Source organism: Ammodytes marinus, assembly GCF_949987685.1.
Source record: "Ammodytes marinus genome assembly, chromosome: 21".
NCBI lineage: Eukaryota > Metazoa > Chordata > Actinopteri > Uranoscopiformes > Ammodytidae > Ammodytes > Ammodytes marinus.
The window spans coordinates 24238878-24256533 of record NC_137225.1 but is presented as its reverse complement, the minus strand read 5'-3'; the positions used below and the strand labels follow the sequence as shown (position 1 = coordinate 24256533).

General features: G+C 39.8%; 1 protein-coding gene across 1 annotated transcript; it reads left to right on the top strand.

The window, feature by feature from the left end:
* Positions 1-3768: 3768 nt before the first annotated feature.
* Positions 3769-16905, top strand: eif5a (eukaryotic translation initiation factor 5A). Its single transcript, XM_080050162.1, has 5 exons — positions 3769-3788; positions 6078-6266; positions 9219-9323; positions 13551-13682; positions 15805-16905. Exons 2-5 carry the CDS (start codon positions 6099-6101, stop codon positions 15868-15870), a joined length of 471 nt encoding a protein of 156 aa, XP_079906288.1. The 5' UTR covers positions 3769-3788; positions 6078-6098; the 3' UTR covers positions 15871-16905.
* The last annotated feature ends 751 nt before the right edge of the window (positions 16906-17656 follow it).

The following is a 17656-nucleotide window of genomic DNA, read 5'->3' as shown; positions in this document are numbered from 1 at the left end:
AAATCTTCACATGACTTCTTCACGATAAAGAAACATGGCGTATAGTAGAAGAGTTACTGTAGAAGACAGTTTTTAAGTTACTACTTTTGGCGACTTTTTTTTTTTTTCAACTCTATTCAAGTTTTTCTCTGTCCCTGCCGTTTACGTGTACACACCACTATAGTGTCTGCTGCACCGCCACCTGTGTATATACACTCACTTTGATGTTAAGGACAGGATTTAGCAAAAGCAGGTTGAAGAATTTTGCAAAAAAAGAAAAAAATTTAAATACCACAATTTTGTCATGACTTTTGTAAATTTGTCCGATCAACTAAACCAAGTGAAAAGGCATTTTTTTTTTTTTTTTTTTTTTTTTTTACCTTTATTTATACAGGTAAATCCCATTGAGTCCGAAGACTCTTTTGCAAGGGAGACCTGTTTTCCTTTCCCACGTTACCATTCACACACACAAACCCATACACCGATAGCAGGCTAACTATCGACATTCACACGAGGCAAGGTGGGTGAAGTGTCTTGCCCAAGGACACAACAACTATGACACAGGTGGCAGGGGGCGGGGATCGAACCTCCAACCCTTTGATCATCAGCCGACCCGCTCTACCACCTGAGCCACAGTCGCCCGCAAAATATGTGCTGTGTTCAAAACAATGTTGTTGTCATTCCTCTGAATGAGTCCATGGGTGGCGGCAGAAGTTATACGCACTATAGCTTCATCTGCACAACAGTTACTAAGAAAACATTTTGGGAATCGGAAATCGAAAATTGGACTTCACATCACAGAGTCACCGAGTTTTCTTGAACGCAGCATTCCACTAATGTTTATTTCTCCATAGTGCATCACTGCTTATTTAGGCCTAACTGTGCATTTTGCATGGTGGAAATGTATGTTTTTTTTAACCCTATCGTCACTTGTTATGAATTGTAAGTCTAAGGCTATACACTGACCGGTGAGACGGTGAAAGACCAACTATATACACACTGTACACCGGCCCATTAAAGGAGCTACGAGGAACTTTTAAATATTTCTGAAACAGTCTCATTTTTCACTCATGATGATCATAAATTACATGTAACAGCAAAACGAGACCATCAGCGCAGAGAATGCTATTTTTATATAGTTTTTCTTAATGCCTTTGTCATGGGTATACGCTCACCCAGTAACAACAGCTGGCGTGGTAAAAACACTACCGCTTTTAGTCCAAAGGGGGGCGCTGGAATTAACACAACCTGAAAGTTCCTCAGAGCATCTTTTAAGCATTTTTCCTAACACACACACACACTTGAGCTTGTAAATTGAAAGTTTTGAATTTGCATCTGGGGGAATTTATATCTCACACGTCAACAGTCAGAGAAGAAGAAGTTCAAGATTGTAAACTGGAAAATTATACATTTACCATTAAAAAAAAAAGTATATTCTAGGCAGTTTTTTTTTGTTGATTGCTCACACACACACACACACACACACACAGACAGACAGACAGACACACACACACACACACACACACACACACACACACACACACACACACACACACACACACACACACACACACACACACACACACACACACATTTCTTTTGTAGTTTTTCAGAAGGGCTGACCCTTTGAAATTCTGATATTTGTGGCATTGTTATAAAAAGGCAAGAGACGAAAGTAATTCATCTTTTTACATCTTTGACATTCCCTCATTGTTATTGGTGCGAGCGGGAGGCAGGGTGAGTCTGACAATAGATAACAAAAAAATATATATATAAACTGTAAGAAATTTTCGTTATTATGATGATATCTAGAGGTCAGGAGGACTGGAAAAAAAAATATTGTTCACTTGTTAAAAGCTTAGTTGTCTTTCTACAGAATAGAGAACATAGCTATGAGGAAATTTCTAAACAAAAAAAATAATAATAGCAATGTTTTTATTGTGGTTTTATTTGTATTTGTATTTCAATTTTTGTACGTATCGAAAGACTGTGAACGTATGTAAACCGATGGCTGCCAGCCTCTGTGTGAGCGTGTGTGTGTGTGTGTGTGTGTGTGTGCGTGTGTGTGTGTGTGTGTGTGTGTGCGTGCGTAGGTAGGTGAGCGGGTGTGTGCACAAGTGAGTGACATGCATGTGAGTGTATGTTTTCACCATATCTGAATCACTGAAATCAGTCAAAAAAATTTATGAATTAAATAATCTGGTAACACACACACACACACACACACACACACACACACACACACACATCTGTGATGTTGGAAAATAATTCTACAATAAATGTCCTCTCCCTGTACAGCAACTAAAACTGCTTCACTGTCTTTATTCACACAGGATTTTATAGAAAACAGATCTTGCATATTATGTGTGTGTGTGTGTGTGTGTGTGTGTGTGTGTGTGTGTGTGTGCGTGTGTGCGTGTGTGTGTGTGTGTGTGTGTGTGCGCTGCATTTTATTGGTTTCATTGTGAGATTTGTGAGTTAAATAAAAGTTTGGACTCCAGTCACTCATTTGATGTTGTGTCTCAATTTGCAGCTGGACGTTAAAGGTGGAGTCAGCATTACTGGAGAATGATGGTGTAAAGTTAAAGCTGCAGTGTGTAGAATTTTGGGTTTTATTTCCTAGCAGATTTTGTAGAAAGTAATTATAATATCCACAAGTACGTTTAATTTAATGCAGTTTTGAATTATTTTTTTTCCCTTAGAAAGGGTCTCATATATGTCCATATTTCTGCATATTTTGGACCAAGGCTTAGTGCCGCCATCTTGAAAGTGTCATAGTTGGAATGTCATCAGGTGCATTGTTTAAAATTTAGAATTGTTCTTGTCCTTGAAGGCATGTACCAATCAGAAATGTACCAATTTATACCATTTATTGTTATCATTATTAATTTTAGAAGGTGCTCCGAGGAACTTTCAGCTTTTGTTCATTCTTGCTCCCCCTTTTGGACAAAAAGCAGTAATATTTTTTACTATAGTTCCAGGGTTAGCTTATAACCATGACAAAGGCATTAATAAAAACTATATAAAAATAGCATTCTTTGCACTGATGGTCTCGTTTTGCTGTTACATGTAATTTATGATCATCAGAGGAAAAAATTTGACTGTTTCAGAAATATTTAAAAGTTCCTCGTAGCACCTTCAATCTCTAAGGCTGGCATTATTAAGCTTCCTGATAAACTGATAAAAACAAATAATTTATGTTTTATGAGGGACTGTCACTGTACATTTCTGAAACAGATATAATGAAAACATAATGGATGTGTATTATATCTTATTAAAGCTATAGTGAGTAACTTCTGTTGCCCCCATAAGGAATTCTGAGGAATTACCAAAAAAAAAACGCTGTCCAGCTGCAGCTACATGAGATATGCCTTCTGTGATTTTTTTATTTACATGAAAAAGTTACACATTATAGCTTTACATTCTACTTTACATCCGAATCAAGTCAGTCTTCCCTTGGCCCAGCTGTCCTGTAATTCCTAACCTTACATTTTACCATATTTGATGTCACACATGGGAGTGAAATGTAGGGTTAGACAGTGAGACCATAACACACTCTTTCTGCCTTTTCTCAGGCTAGGATGAACCGATTTCTAACATTTTTGCACATTTATACTACATAGAATCTCGGGTTGCCATGTTTGCTTGCATCAAACCTGGCATCCCTTTCTGCCCAGGCTCCAACCGGAACACAAATAAATACCCCCCTCCCTCTCCCTCACTCCCCCCTACTCACCCATTTCTTCCTCTACGGATGCTGCAGTGAAGTTGGCCGCGCATGCGCAGTGTCGCTCCTTTTTTCTTGGAAGGTAAGTGTGGCATGGCGCGTGTTTCAGCCTCGGGGGGGGATAATACGTGAAACTTAACTGTTTTTTAACTGACCTGATCACTGATTCACAGGTATAGAAGTAGCGTAGTGTAGCGTAGGTGGTTTGTATCGCTCTGTAAGGCGGATATTTCAATCTATGGCTAAAAATGGGTGAGGCGGGGTGGCGAGGGTGTGGGTGCCCGATGTCCAGCTCTCTTTATCGGGTTGTATCAAAAGCGACACGCGGCCTTCGTCGGTTGTGTCCGTATGTATTAAAATCGCTTGTCACTGTCTTCGCTACCTATCCTGTTCTCTTTGTATAATCCCAGTGAAATGTAACCCTGCATTAAAACAGCGCTGTCGACCCTTTAAACGTCAATATTTATATTTTTATTCACACCATAGCGGAATCTGAATGGACCGCTAGCCGTAGCCGCTGATAGCATAGCAGCGCATAGCATAACGGCGGCTAACATAACGGTATTTATAATGCTATTTGTGAAGCAACAGCGTGTGCTAGGCGGCTAATTAAGCTTCCTAGCACAATAAACCTCCCCTTACAGGACTAAATAACTTTTTACGTGTACGTTTAACACGACAGTAATATAAAATACGATGAGTTTAAGTTGGCTTTGTACCGTTAACTGGCTGGCGCTGTTGTACTTGTAAAGAAGTCCAGGCCAAATGTTCTTTGCCTTTTTATGAGTTTTGAAAACCAGTTGTGTAAAAATAACTGACATCATTTACACTGGTATTCATGTTTTTAAATCAATAACAGTGCTATGTATGCAATGTGACATTGTGTGAGAGTATGGTAAGCGTATATTGTCGCTTTTTGTGTTAAATTACCTTTTTAAATGTCACTAAACTTAACATGGAGGCTCTGTTGAACGGTACAGCCGCGTGTGAAGCCAAGTTAGCAGTGTCTCCCTAATTAAACAAATCTTAAGCTCATTCGTATTGAATCAGGGGGGGACTTTTAATTATATTTTGGAATTTTTGATTTTCTTGAACCCCCGAAATCTCGCGATATATGATCAGTAATGTTAGCGCTTCGAGCCCTGACAGTGAGGCCCTGTTAAAAGGCTGCGGTAGCGTCCTGCAAAGTCTGGGATCGTGCCAGTAGCCTGCTATTTAACCCACTTTAACTTGGGCTAGTAGGAAGGGTTCTCCGGTCTATTTTTAGGCCATTAATTGATGACCTTTTGCTCTTTTTTTAGGCAAAGCTTTATGTATTATCGGTACATTTCCCGTTTGAGAATCTCACTACTTCTCACGCCCTGTGCTTTCATGCACACTAAATGGATTATTAATAGATAAGCCGGCCTTCTGATATTATTTAAGCTGTAATTTTAATACCTCCAAATGGCCTATATTTAAAGTAAAATTATAGGATAAAAGGGAAAATTGAGAGAAAAAAAAAATATATTGACCACAACAATTTTAGTCCATCTCAATACTTTGACTTTCTCACAGCTTGACAAAAAAAAATTGTTTAAAAAAAAAAATCCTTAACCACTATAAAAGTAGGACACTTTCTATCTTAGCAAAGCAAGTAGTATTTATTTATTGGTTTAAATGTATATTTGTGTATTCAGACGTTTTGGAAAACCACTCAAAATTATGCCAAAATATTAAAATTAACTAAAATTGTGTGTAGATAACCGTAGCGTAAACACTTTATGCTTGATTTTTAGTGTCGTTTGAGAATAGATTGTATCATCGCGGGTTAGTGTTAGGGTTATTAAATTGTGATTTCAATTTGAAAACGACCAAATTGGGCTGTGATGATTCTTGATGCCATCTGTATTCCATGATGACATACATAGTGTATTGCCTTCAACTTACAATTCATAACAATTGACAATAGGGTTTAAAAAAAAACATAAATTTCCCCATGCAAAATGCAGCGTTTGACCCTAAATTTGACTATTTTTAACCTGTGTTTCATTGTAAACTAAAATATCATGTGAATGTTATTTCCATGTAATCACCTGGTCAATGATCAAATTCCTTCGTGATTTTCTCTACTTATGACATCTATTGCAGTATGTCCGTCCTGGGAGAGGGATCCCTTACTCTGTCGACTCTCCCTGAGATTTCTTCAATTTTTTTTATTCCCGGTAAAGGGTTTTTTACTGGGAGTTTTTTTCTCAGCCGAGCTAAGGGTGTAAGGGCAGGGTGTCATATTGTATCGTATTGTATGAAATGTAAAGCCCACTGAGACAAATGTATTTGTGATTTTGGGCTATACAAATAAAACTGATTTGATTTGATATTTCCCCCTCAGCGCCCCTGACCCATCTCAACCATGTCAGACCCCGATCTTGACTTCACGACAGCCGATTCCGGCGCGTCCGCCACCTACCCCATGCAATGCTCCGCGCTGCGCAAGAACGGCTACGTGGTGCTGAAGGGACGTCCATGCAAGATCGTAGAGATGTCCACCTCCAAGACAGGAAAGCACGGACATGCTAAGGTAAATGTTTTTATTTATTTTTTTGTGTTTGTGCTAGTGTGTGTGTGTGTGTGTTTTTTTAATTTTTTTTTATTATTATTATTTTTTTTATAAAGGTGCTACGAGGAACTTTCAGTGTTGGTTTATTTTTGTGGCCCCTTTGGAGAAAAATGGGAGTGTTTTTACCACGCCAGCTGTCGTTCCTGGGTGAGCGTATTACCCATGACAAAGGCATTAAGAAAAAATTTAAATTCATACAACACAAATATGGTCACGTTTACTGTAATGTGTAATTTATGATCACCAGAGGAAAACTGAGACTGTTTCAGAAATATTTAAAAGTTCCTCGTAGCTCCTTTTCTAATATACGTGTTTTGTTTTTTTAACTGTATTATGGACCTAACATTGTGTCCGGAATATAGTTATTATTATTATTATTATTCAATCAACCTTTATTTATACTCAAAATCATTGACGGTGGGTGATCCTCGTTTGCAATGACATGGAGTCAAAACAACAAAACAATGCAATTTGTAAAACGCCAACAAAGTGAAACGACCAAATTGGGCTGTGATGATTCTCAACATGCCATCTGTATTCCATGATGACATAGAGGCTGTTTCTGAGCTCATGTCGGACAATGTTAGTCGGCTAATTCATTTTGGATGCGTTCATTTCTGGCACTTTCTGTGAGTTTATTAAAGGAATACTTCACCCATACGGAACCGGCGTTCTATCATTATAATATCACTATTATAATATAATGAATGAGGTTTTTCTTCCCTCAGTCTTCCCTCAGTCTTCCCTTGGCCCAGCTGTCCTGTTAATCCTGACCCTTACTGTGATGTCACAAGAAGGAAAATGTAGGGTTAGACAGTGAGACCATAAAACACTCTTTCTGCCTTTTCTCAGGCTAAAATGATCCGATTTCAATTTTTTTTCCACATTTATACTACATAGGATCTCCGAGTTCAATGCACCTTCATATTCCAACCGGTGAAGTAGGCCTTTAAACGTTTTATTAGTTCAATAACATCCAGGTTACTTCAAAGTGCTAGAGCCGTATCAACATTATTTAAAGGTGCAGTCAGTGATTCTGGAGAACGCTTGTTGTCAATTAACTAGGGCTGCAACGAACGATTATTTTGATAATCGATTAATCTGTCAATTATTTTCTCGATTAATCGATTAGTGTTTTGGTCCGTAAAATGTCAGAAAATGGTAAAATGTTGATACATTTTCCAAAGCCCATGTTGACGTCCTCAAATGTATTATGTCCAAAACACACAGATATTCCAGTTTACTGTCATAATAGGATTAAAGAAACCAGAAAATATTCACATTTGAGAAGCTGAAATCAGAGAATTTGGAAATTTATTAAAAAATTACTCGACACGATTAATCGATTATCAAAATAGTTGGCGATTATTTTAATAATCGATTCGTCGATTAATCGTTGCAGCTCTACAATTATCGTTCTGTCAAAATCAGTGAATATCTCCTCACGATATGCAACAATGTCCTTACTGAGTGGGTGCTGGGAAAAAAAATGGCTTTCAAACACAGCCTAGGCTCTGTAAACTGGTATGTAAACAAAAGGGGGCACCACTGTAGCTATAGCAACATACCAGTTTACGGAGCCAGAGTTGTGTATTGGACACCAGATTTTCTTTGTGCGCATTGTGTGGAGATATTGCCTCGTGTGAGAATGTCGATAGTTAGCCTGCTATCGGTGTATGAATGTGTGTGTGAATGGTAACGTGGGAAAGGAAAACAGGTCTCCCTTGAAAAAGAGTCTTCGGTCTCAATGGGATTTACCTGTAGAAATAAAGGTTTAAAAAAAAGAAAGAAAAATGTTTTAGTTTTGACTACAAGCGTTCTCCAGAATCGCTGACGATTTTAAAATAGCATAATACAGCTATGCAAAACAATTTCAAATGGTGCCTTAATTGGATAAAGGATTTTAAATGTATATTTGTATATTGGTCATTGAGACCTACATTCTGAGAGCAGCTGTGTCCAATGGGCAAAGGATTTAATGGGGTTTGGACGGAAAAAGAAAGTCAAGTGTCATGGATGAGCTTGGCAGAGACTGGGGACTCCTTGGGGGGGGGGGGGTCAGGGGGGGGGTTTCACATTTCACTTGAGTCCGTCCCAAGCTGCCTGCAGAGTTCCTTTAAAGTAGCTACAAGGAACTTTTTAAATATAACTGAAACGGTCTGATTTTTTTTTCCTCTGATGATCATAAATTACATGTAACAGCAAACGAGACCATCAGTGCAAAGAATGCTATTTTAATATAGTTTTTCTTAATGCCTTTGTCATGGGTATACGCTCACCCAGGAACAACAGCTGGCTAGAATGAACACAAATTGAAAGTTGCTCGTAGCTACTTAAAGTAAAGCTGGGTCTCCTTATCTCTTATCGTCAATCTGCTATAACATGTACTTTGCCCCGGGACTAAGACACAAGTTTGCTACAGATCGTGTGTGTGTGTGTGTGTGTCAAAATCTGAGGTTAATACACAGCCTAGGCTCTGTAAACTGGTATGTAAACATGGGGGACCACCGTAGCTAGATGGGGAGCCCTTCTTGAACAAATGCACTGGCTAGTAAAGATCTTTAGGACAGCAAGCGATGGTGTGGTAAAATTAAACACTACCACTTTTGATCCAAAGGGGTTGCTACAATTAATTAACTTCCTTGTAGTCACTTTAAAGTCGCTACGAGGAACTTTTTAAATATTTCTGAAACAGTCTAATTTTTCCTCTGATGATCATAAATGACATGTAACAGCAAAACGAGACCATCAGTGCAAAGAATGCTATTTTTATATAGTTTTTCTTAATGCCTTTGTCATGGGTATACGCTCACCCAGGAACAACAGCTGGTGTAAAAGGGGGCGCTGGAATCAACACAAACTGCCTTGTGGATATTTTAACATTGGGTAACGAACGTGAACTTTCCTGTGCAGGTCAACATGGTTGGAATCGACATCTTCAACAACAAGAAGTATGAAGATATGTGTCCCTCCACCCACAACATGGACGTCCCCTCCATCAAAAGGCTAGACTACCAGGTACACACACACACACACACACCGAGTCTCACACACACACACAGTCACTGAGACACAGACACACACAGTCACAGTCACTCTCTCACACACACACACTGAGTCTCACACACACACAGTCGCTCTCTCTCTCTCTCACTCTCTCACACACAGTCACACTCTCTCACACACAGTCACACTCTCTCACACACACACAGTCACTCTCTCACACACACACACACACTCTCTCTCTCTCTCTCTCTCTCTCTCTCTCACACACACACAGTCACACTCTCTCACACACACACAGTCACACTCTCTCACACACACACACAGTCACACTCTCTCACACACACACAGTCACACTCTCTCACACACACAGTCACACTCTCTCACAGACACATTCACACACACACAGTCTCTCACACTCTCTCACACACACGCACACACTGAGTCTCACACACTCTCACACAGAGTCACACACACACTCTCTCACACACTCACACTCTCTCTCACACACACACAGTCACACTCTCTCTCAAACACAGTCACACTCTCTCACACACTCACTCTCTCTCACACATACACACACACACACACACACTGAGTCTCACACACACACACACACACTGAGTCTCACACACAGTCACACTCTCACACACACAGTCACACTCTCTCACACACACACACACACACACACTGAGTCTCACACACAGTCACACGCTCTCACACACACACACACTCTCTCACACACAGTCACACTCTCTCACACACACAGTCACACGCTCTCACACACACACACTCTCTCACACACAGTCACACGCTCTCACACACACACAGTCACACTCTCTCACACACACACAGTCACACTCTCTCACACACACACAGTCACACTCTCTCACACACACACAGTCACACTCTCTCACACACAGTCACACGCTCTCACACACAGTCTCACGCTCTCACACACACTCTGAGTCTCACACACACACACACACACACTGAGTCTCACACACACACACACACACTGAGTCTCACACACACAATCACACTCTCTCACACACAGTCACACTCTCTCACACACACACACAGTCACACTCTCTCACACACACTGAGTCTCACACACACACAGTCACACTCTCTCACAGACACATTCACACACACACACAGACAGTCTCTCACACTCTCTCACACACACTGAGTCTCACACACTCTCACACAGTCACACACACTCTCACACACACACACACACACACACACACACTGAGTCTCACACACACACAGTCACACTCTCTCACAGACACACACACACTGAGTCTCACACACTCTCTCTCACACACTGAGTCTCACACGCACACAGTCACACTCTCTCACACACACACTCTCACACACACTCTCTCACACACTCTATCACACACAGTCACACTCTCTCTCACACACACACACACTCACACTGAGTCTCACACTCTCACACACACACACACACTGAGTCTCACACACTCTCTCACACACACACACAGTCACACTCTCTCACACACAGTCACACTCTCTCTCACACACACACACACACACTGAGTCTCACACACACACACACACACACACACACACACACACACAGGTACGCACGGGCCATATGATATTCTGACAGTATTCCTGCGTTCCAAATCACATACTCTTTCTTTTTACTACACTACATACTAAAGTACAGAAGAGTTTTAGTCTTTTTACTACACTACATACTAAAGTACAGAAGAGTTTTAGGGCCACAGACAGGAGAGGGGAAAAAATCAGATAAGGAAGATTTTTATTTTTTTCTTATGTTGAGAAATGTCAAGAATAAAGACGAATACTCCAAAATGCTGTTGGAGTTAGTGCCGGCATGTAGGTATTTTCAGCATACTACAATTGAAGTGCATGTATTTGGACATCCTAAATCTTTATCTGGCATACTAAATAGTATGGAAGTATGGGGATGGGAACGCAGGGTTAGAAAACCTTAAATACCTACTTCACCGGTGGAAATATGAAGGCTAGTTGCAACCACTTAGCTGTGTAACTTTTTTTTTATCACACTCGTAAGGGACATTTACCCAAGAATGCGTATCTCAATTAGATAGGAAGTGTAAACGCTTTAGGCCACATGCATACCTCCATAATATGTAGAAATATGCCTCTTAATTTGATCATGGGTCCATTTTCTGGTCAGAATAACGTCTTAAAAGAATTGATTAAGGTGGTAAAACCTTGATTGGAAGACTTGATGTATTTTTGATAGATGGATGGATAGATAGATAGATAGATAGATAGATAGATAGATAGATAGATAGAATATGATTTACAAATGTAAAGTAATTGGTTTATTAAGGATGTACGATATGTTTGTGCTGCAGAAACCTGTACAAGCTCGTGTGAAAACCACTCACCAACCAAAACATCATTAGAATATTAGAATACAACACAATAGAAGGGGAAAAAAACGCAAGGAAATAAAAATTCTGTCAATACATCTGTTCACACTTTGATGTGTGTGTGTGTGTGTGTGTGTGTGTGTGTGTGTGTGTGTAATATCACTATTGTAAGAGCCAATTAGCACTCTTGTATAAAATAGGAACCAATCTCTGGTTCCACAGTTGCTACCCGGACATAGAAACAGTTTTTGACCACACTCAAGCCACGTTACGTCAGGGTCTATGTTTGTATGTTGGTTTTAGAGTTTGTAGCTAAATAAAGTGAAAATAAACAAAACAAATGTTTTAAACTGCACGAAAGACTCGGACTTTCATTCATCAACAAGGACAAAGATGCGTCAAGAAATATATCCGCGGCAAAGCAGCTCGGGGCCTAAAGCTTGGGCTTGGCCTCTACAACTATATATAATGCAAATTGGGCTGTGATGATTCTCAACATGCCATCTGTATTCCATGATGACATAGAGGCTGTTTCTGAGCTCATATCGGACACTACATTCAGATTACTTAAACGAGCCGTAGAACTATATCAAAACGCAGCCTGGGCTCTTTAAACTGGGGGGGGCACCACTGTAACTAGCAACATGCCAGTTTACAAAGCCTATAATTAATTATAATGGATTGGATTTATATAGCGCTTTTCAAGGTACTCAAAGCGCTTTACAGGGTTCCAGGTTCAATTCATTCACACACAGTCATACCGGTGGTGGTAAACTACGATAGTAGCCACAGTTGCCCTGGGGCAGACTGACGGAAGCGAGGCTGCCATTCAGCGCCTACGGCCCCTCAGACCACCACCTCAAACACACAGCAGTCATACACATTCACACAAGGCAAGGTGGGTGAAGTGTCTTGCCCAGGGACACAACGACCATGACACAAGTGGCCGGGCGGGGATCGAACCGCCAACCCTTTGATCATTGGCCAACCCGCTTAACCACCTGAGCCACAGTCGCCCCGGCTGTGTATTAACACTGGATTTATTTGGACATACTTTTACTTATTTATTTCCTCATAACATGGCTCCTTGATCTTGCCTCTTGCTTTTTATATCCGTCTTATCCCCGTCGATGTGGCGTCACTTCCGGTGCGCACTGGATTGTGTGTCAGAATCGCCCAAATAGGATGCTGTTTTCAACACTAAAAATCTCGGCCAGGATGTAGTAGACATCTTGGTTTTTCTAACCATACTTAATCTGGCCACAAGAATCGGGACATCCTAAATCTTAATTCTACGATATTAAATAGTAGATAGTATCAAGGCAGGGTCAGTTTAGATGGATGGATAACTAAATGGATAGATAGACAGACAGACGAATGGGTAGATGTGATATTAAACACACGTGTCCTTACTTTGCAGTTGGTTAATACCAATGAGAGATGGCTGGATGGATAACTAGACAGACAGACACACACAATATCAACGAGAGCTACATGATAGATGGATGGATGGATAGATGGATGGATGGATAGATAGATAGATAGATAGATAGATAGATAGATAGATAGATGATATTAAACAGTGTCCTCTCTTTTCAGTTGGTGAATATCACTGAGAGCTACATGATGGATAGATAGATAGACGGATAGCTGGATGGATGGATAGATAAATAGACAGACAGACAGATGATATTAAACAGTGTCCTTTCTTCACAGTTGGTGAATATTGCTGAGAGCTACATGATGGATAGATAGATAGATAGACAGACAGACAGACGGATGGCTAGATAGACAGACAGACAGACAGACAGAGTATTAATCTGACGTTTTCATCTCTTCTCAGTTGGTGAATATCGCTGAGAGCTACATGACCCTGATGAGCGATAACGGAGAGATCCGTGAAGACCTGAAGGTTCCCGACAGCGACATCGGCAAAGAGATCGAGTCCAAGTTTGAAGCCGGAGATGAGTTCGTGGTGAGTGGAAAAGCTGGGATATTACAGCCACATTTAAAAATATATATATTAAAAGAAAAATCTCAAATTTATTTATTTGAATGTTTTAGTTTTTTATTATTTATTTTTATATATATTAAATTAATTATTAAAGCCACACTTATTTATTTATTTTTTATTTTTTTTCAAAGGTTTTTTTATTAAATGTTAATAACAACAAAATTGTAGCACATCGAGTACAAATTTTTTCCCCTTTTTCTCCCGAACATACCCCACCCACATCCCACCCTCACACCCAACAACACGAAACACACACCACAAGAAACAAAAACAAACAATCAATATAAAAATAAAAAATAAAAAAAATAAAACGCACAAAGAAATAAAATTGAATCAAATAAAAAGGGGGGGGGGGGGTAGCTACTCTTCAATTAATGCGGTCGGTTTCTTAAAATAGTCTAGGAAGGGGCGCCATATTTTATGAAATTTAGTCTCAGATCCCTTGGTAGTGCACACTTATTTATTTTTAAAGTATTTTTTTTTTTACTTCAATTTATTTATTGTAATTTTTTCAATTGTGATTTTAAGTTTATTCTTTTTAGCTCCTTTTAAAAAAAAATATATATTTTACCTCAAGTTATTATTATTTTTCTATTTCATAAAACAACAAAGTGTATCCAAATTGGGCTGTGACGATTCTCAACATGCCATCTGTATTCCATGATGATAAAGAGGCTGTTTCTGAGCTCAAAGGTCGATTCGAAAAGCCATAAAAACGTCCTACTCATACTAACGTCCTACTCATACTAACGTCCTACTCATACTTAAAGCCATACTAACGTCCTACTCATACTAACGTCCTACTCATACTAACGTCCTACTCATACTTAAAGCCATACTAACGTCCTACTCATACTAACGTCCTACTCATACTAACGTCCTACTCATACTAACGTCCTACTCATACTTAAAGCCATACTAACGTCCTACTCATACTTAAAGCCATACTAACGTCCTACTCATACTAACATCCTACTCATACTAACGTCCTACTCACACTTAAAGCCATACTATCGTCCTACTCATACTAACGTCCTACTCATACTAATGTCTTACTCATACTAACGTCCTACTCACACTTAAAGCCATACTATCGTCCTACTCATACTAACGTCCTACTCATACTAATGTCTTACTCATACTAACGTCCTACTCATACTAACATCCTACTCACACTTAAAGCCATACTAACGTCCTACTCATACTAACATCCTACTCACACTTAAAGCCATACTAACGTCCTACTCATACTAACGTCCTACTCACACTAATTTTGACGTCAATTTGAGTCTGTTGTGTTTGTGTAGGCGAGAAATGCCCGGATGAGTACTTACTTTCGGGAAGATTTTGTCTATGGATCGATAGGTTACTTGTCTGTCAAGTTTGTGCAACAGTTTGTAGAATAACTCCTCTGCGCTACACATTTTAAATATTATTTTTAGAATCATTACAACACCTGTAACCAGACACTAGTCGACGCAAATGATGACACGGCAAATTATTCACATGGTTGGCTGCTGAGTGGGAAAAATTCCGTCTTGAAATATGGTACAAATTTGTTTTGTAATTTTGACACGGAAGATTTTGTCCCTCTACTAAAAACAGACAGGATTGGTTGCTGAACTAAAGCAGAAAGTGAAAGTGTGCACAAGTTTGTACATCTGTCTTTGTGAGGACATTTATTGACATAATTAATTCCCTAGCCCCTTACCATAGGCTTAACCATCCAAACTAAATGCCTTACACTAACCCTAACATAAACCTAATTCATACCTGAACCTTAAAACCTAGTGTTAACCCTCAAACAGCCCTTTAAAGGCCTGTCCTTAAAACCTAGTGTTAACCCTCAAACAGCCCTTTAAAGGCCTGTCCCAAAGTGAGAACCAGACAAATTGTCCTCACTCCTATGGTCTAAAACTCAAATTGGTTCTCAGAAATATAGTTACACACACACACACACACACACACACACACACAGAGGCTGGTGGAGTAGGGAATGTTGATGGTGCAAGCAGCAGCGTGTGTGTAACGTTTCAGTTGATTGACGGGAACATGTGTGTGTGTGTGTGCTTCTCTCAAACAGGTCACTGTGATTTCTGCCATGGGCGAGGAATGTGCTGTCGCCACCAAGGTCCTGGCCATGAAATAAATAACGAAAGACGGATTTTGCTGCCCTGGCAACAAGCACCACCCCGAAAAAAAACAAACCCCAGTCTCTCTCTCTTTTTGCATTCTCCTTTGGTTTTCAATCACCAAAAAAGAAACGACGTCGGCCTTCACAGACAACCTCAAATCACTCTGTTGTAATTTTCTTTCATAATTGAAAATTCTTGGATTTTTTTTTTCAATTTTTTTTTTTTTTTTTTTTTCTCCCATTTTTATTATTTTTTCATTTCTTTTTCCCCTCCATTGCTGTTAGGGAGTGTGTCACTGTGGCTCGCTTTCCCAAATCGGCTACATTGGTTTTTTGTTTGGTTGGTAACACAATCTTCTTTATATATAAAAACAACTTCAACAAAATAATGATCAAGTTGCTCAGTCCTGATTTATTTTTGCCTTCAACAAAAAAGAAAAAAGTGTTTTGGTTTCGCCCAGTCACGTTCCTGAATGTTTTAAAAAATAACAACGGGATTTCAGCTTTTTGTATGATTATTTTTTTATATTCTCGGCGCTAATAGCAGGTGTTAAATTACCTTTTTAGACTTAGGATAAACGGTAGGGATAAGGTGCTGAAGTTTTTTGAGTTAAAGTGGGTTGTTGGGAGGAATTTTTTTTTCCCCGTTTGTAGATACTTTAGCCTGGTTTTAGTGCGTCCTACTTTAGCAGCCAGAGACCGCTATCAAGCATGGCCTTTTTGCTCTGGTTCCCGAGTGAATTTCGGGCCCTTAAATGGTCAATATCCCCCCTAAAATCGCTGGTATTATCGGTTGTGGTGGTGGCTAGCATTACAGAGCACTTGGAGTCAAACCCCTAGCATGTAAAACCTCTTTAAAAAAAAAACAAGAAAATTCTTTTTAAAAAAAATTCTCCCCACAAGAAGAAAAATCCTAAAACGTCAGTAAATTCCCCTTCATGAAATGCCAGTCTATTGTCTGTAGGAGTCAACAGTTGCATGAGGGTCCTGTGTGCGCTCACACACACACTCTCAGCCCCACCCCAACCCCCCCCCCCAAAAAAAACACAATTACAAAAGGAGTGTTATATTGTTTGGAGAGGCGTGAGTGTATAGTGGAGTGGGCCTCTCCTGAAATATGCGAGGCGGGTTTTGCAGCGAGCGGTGTTTTTAAATCCGGAGAAAGGGGGATGGGACGGTGCGGTGGGAACTGAAAAAAGAGTTGCAAAACGTTTTTGTTCACTCGCGGCCTTTTGTCACCTGAGCGACTGACTGACTGGAGATGGCAACAAATAAAAACGATGTGAAACAAATGGACAAACTGCAACACGATGTCTGGTTTTCTGTCTCCAAATATATACACCAGGAAATCTCAGTCGAAGGTGGAGATAAATATGGGTTGCGTTCCAAATCGCATACTTTCTACTATATAGTACGGTAGAAAAAAGATTTAGGATGTCCCGATTCTTGTGGCCAGATTTAGGATGGTTAGAAGTACCCGGATGTCCTACTTCATGCGGCCAAGATTGTTAGTGTTGAAAACTGCATCCTATTTGGGCGATTCTGACCCACAATCCAGTGCGCACGTGAAGTGACGTCACATCGACGAAGCCGCCGTATGAAAACAAACGGGGATGCGACGGATATAAAAGCAAGAGGCAAGATCAAGGCGCAATGTTATGATGAAATAAAAGAGTAAAAGTATGTCCCAATAGTATGCCTACTGCATCCTAACTAGATTATTTTTATCGTCGGATGTAGTATGTAGAATAGAAAAAAGAAAGAGTATGCGATTCGGAACGCAACCATGGTTTGTGGAAAA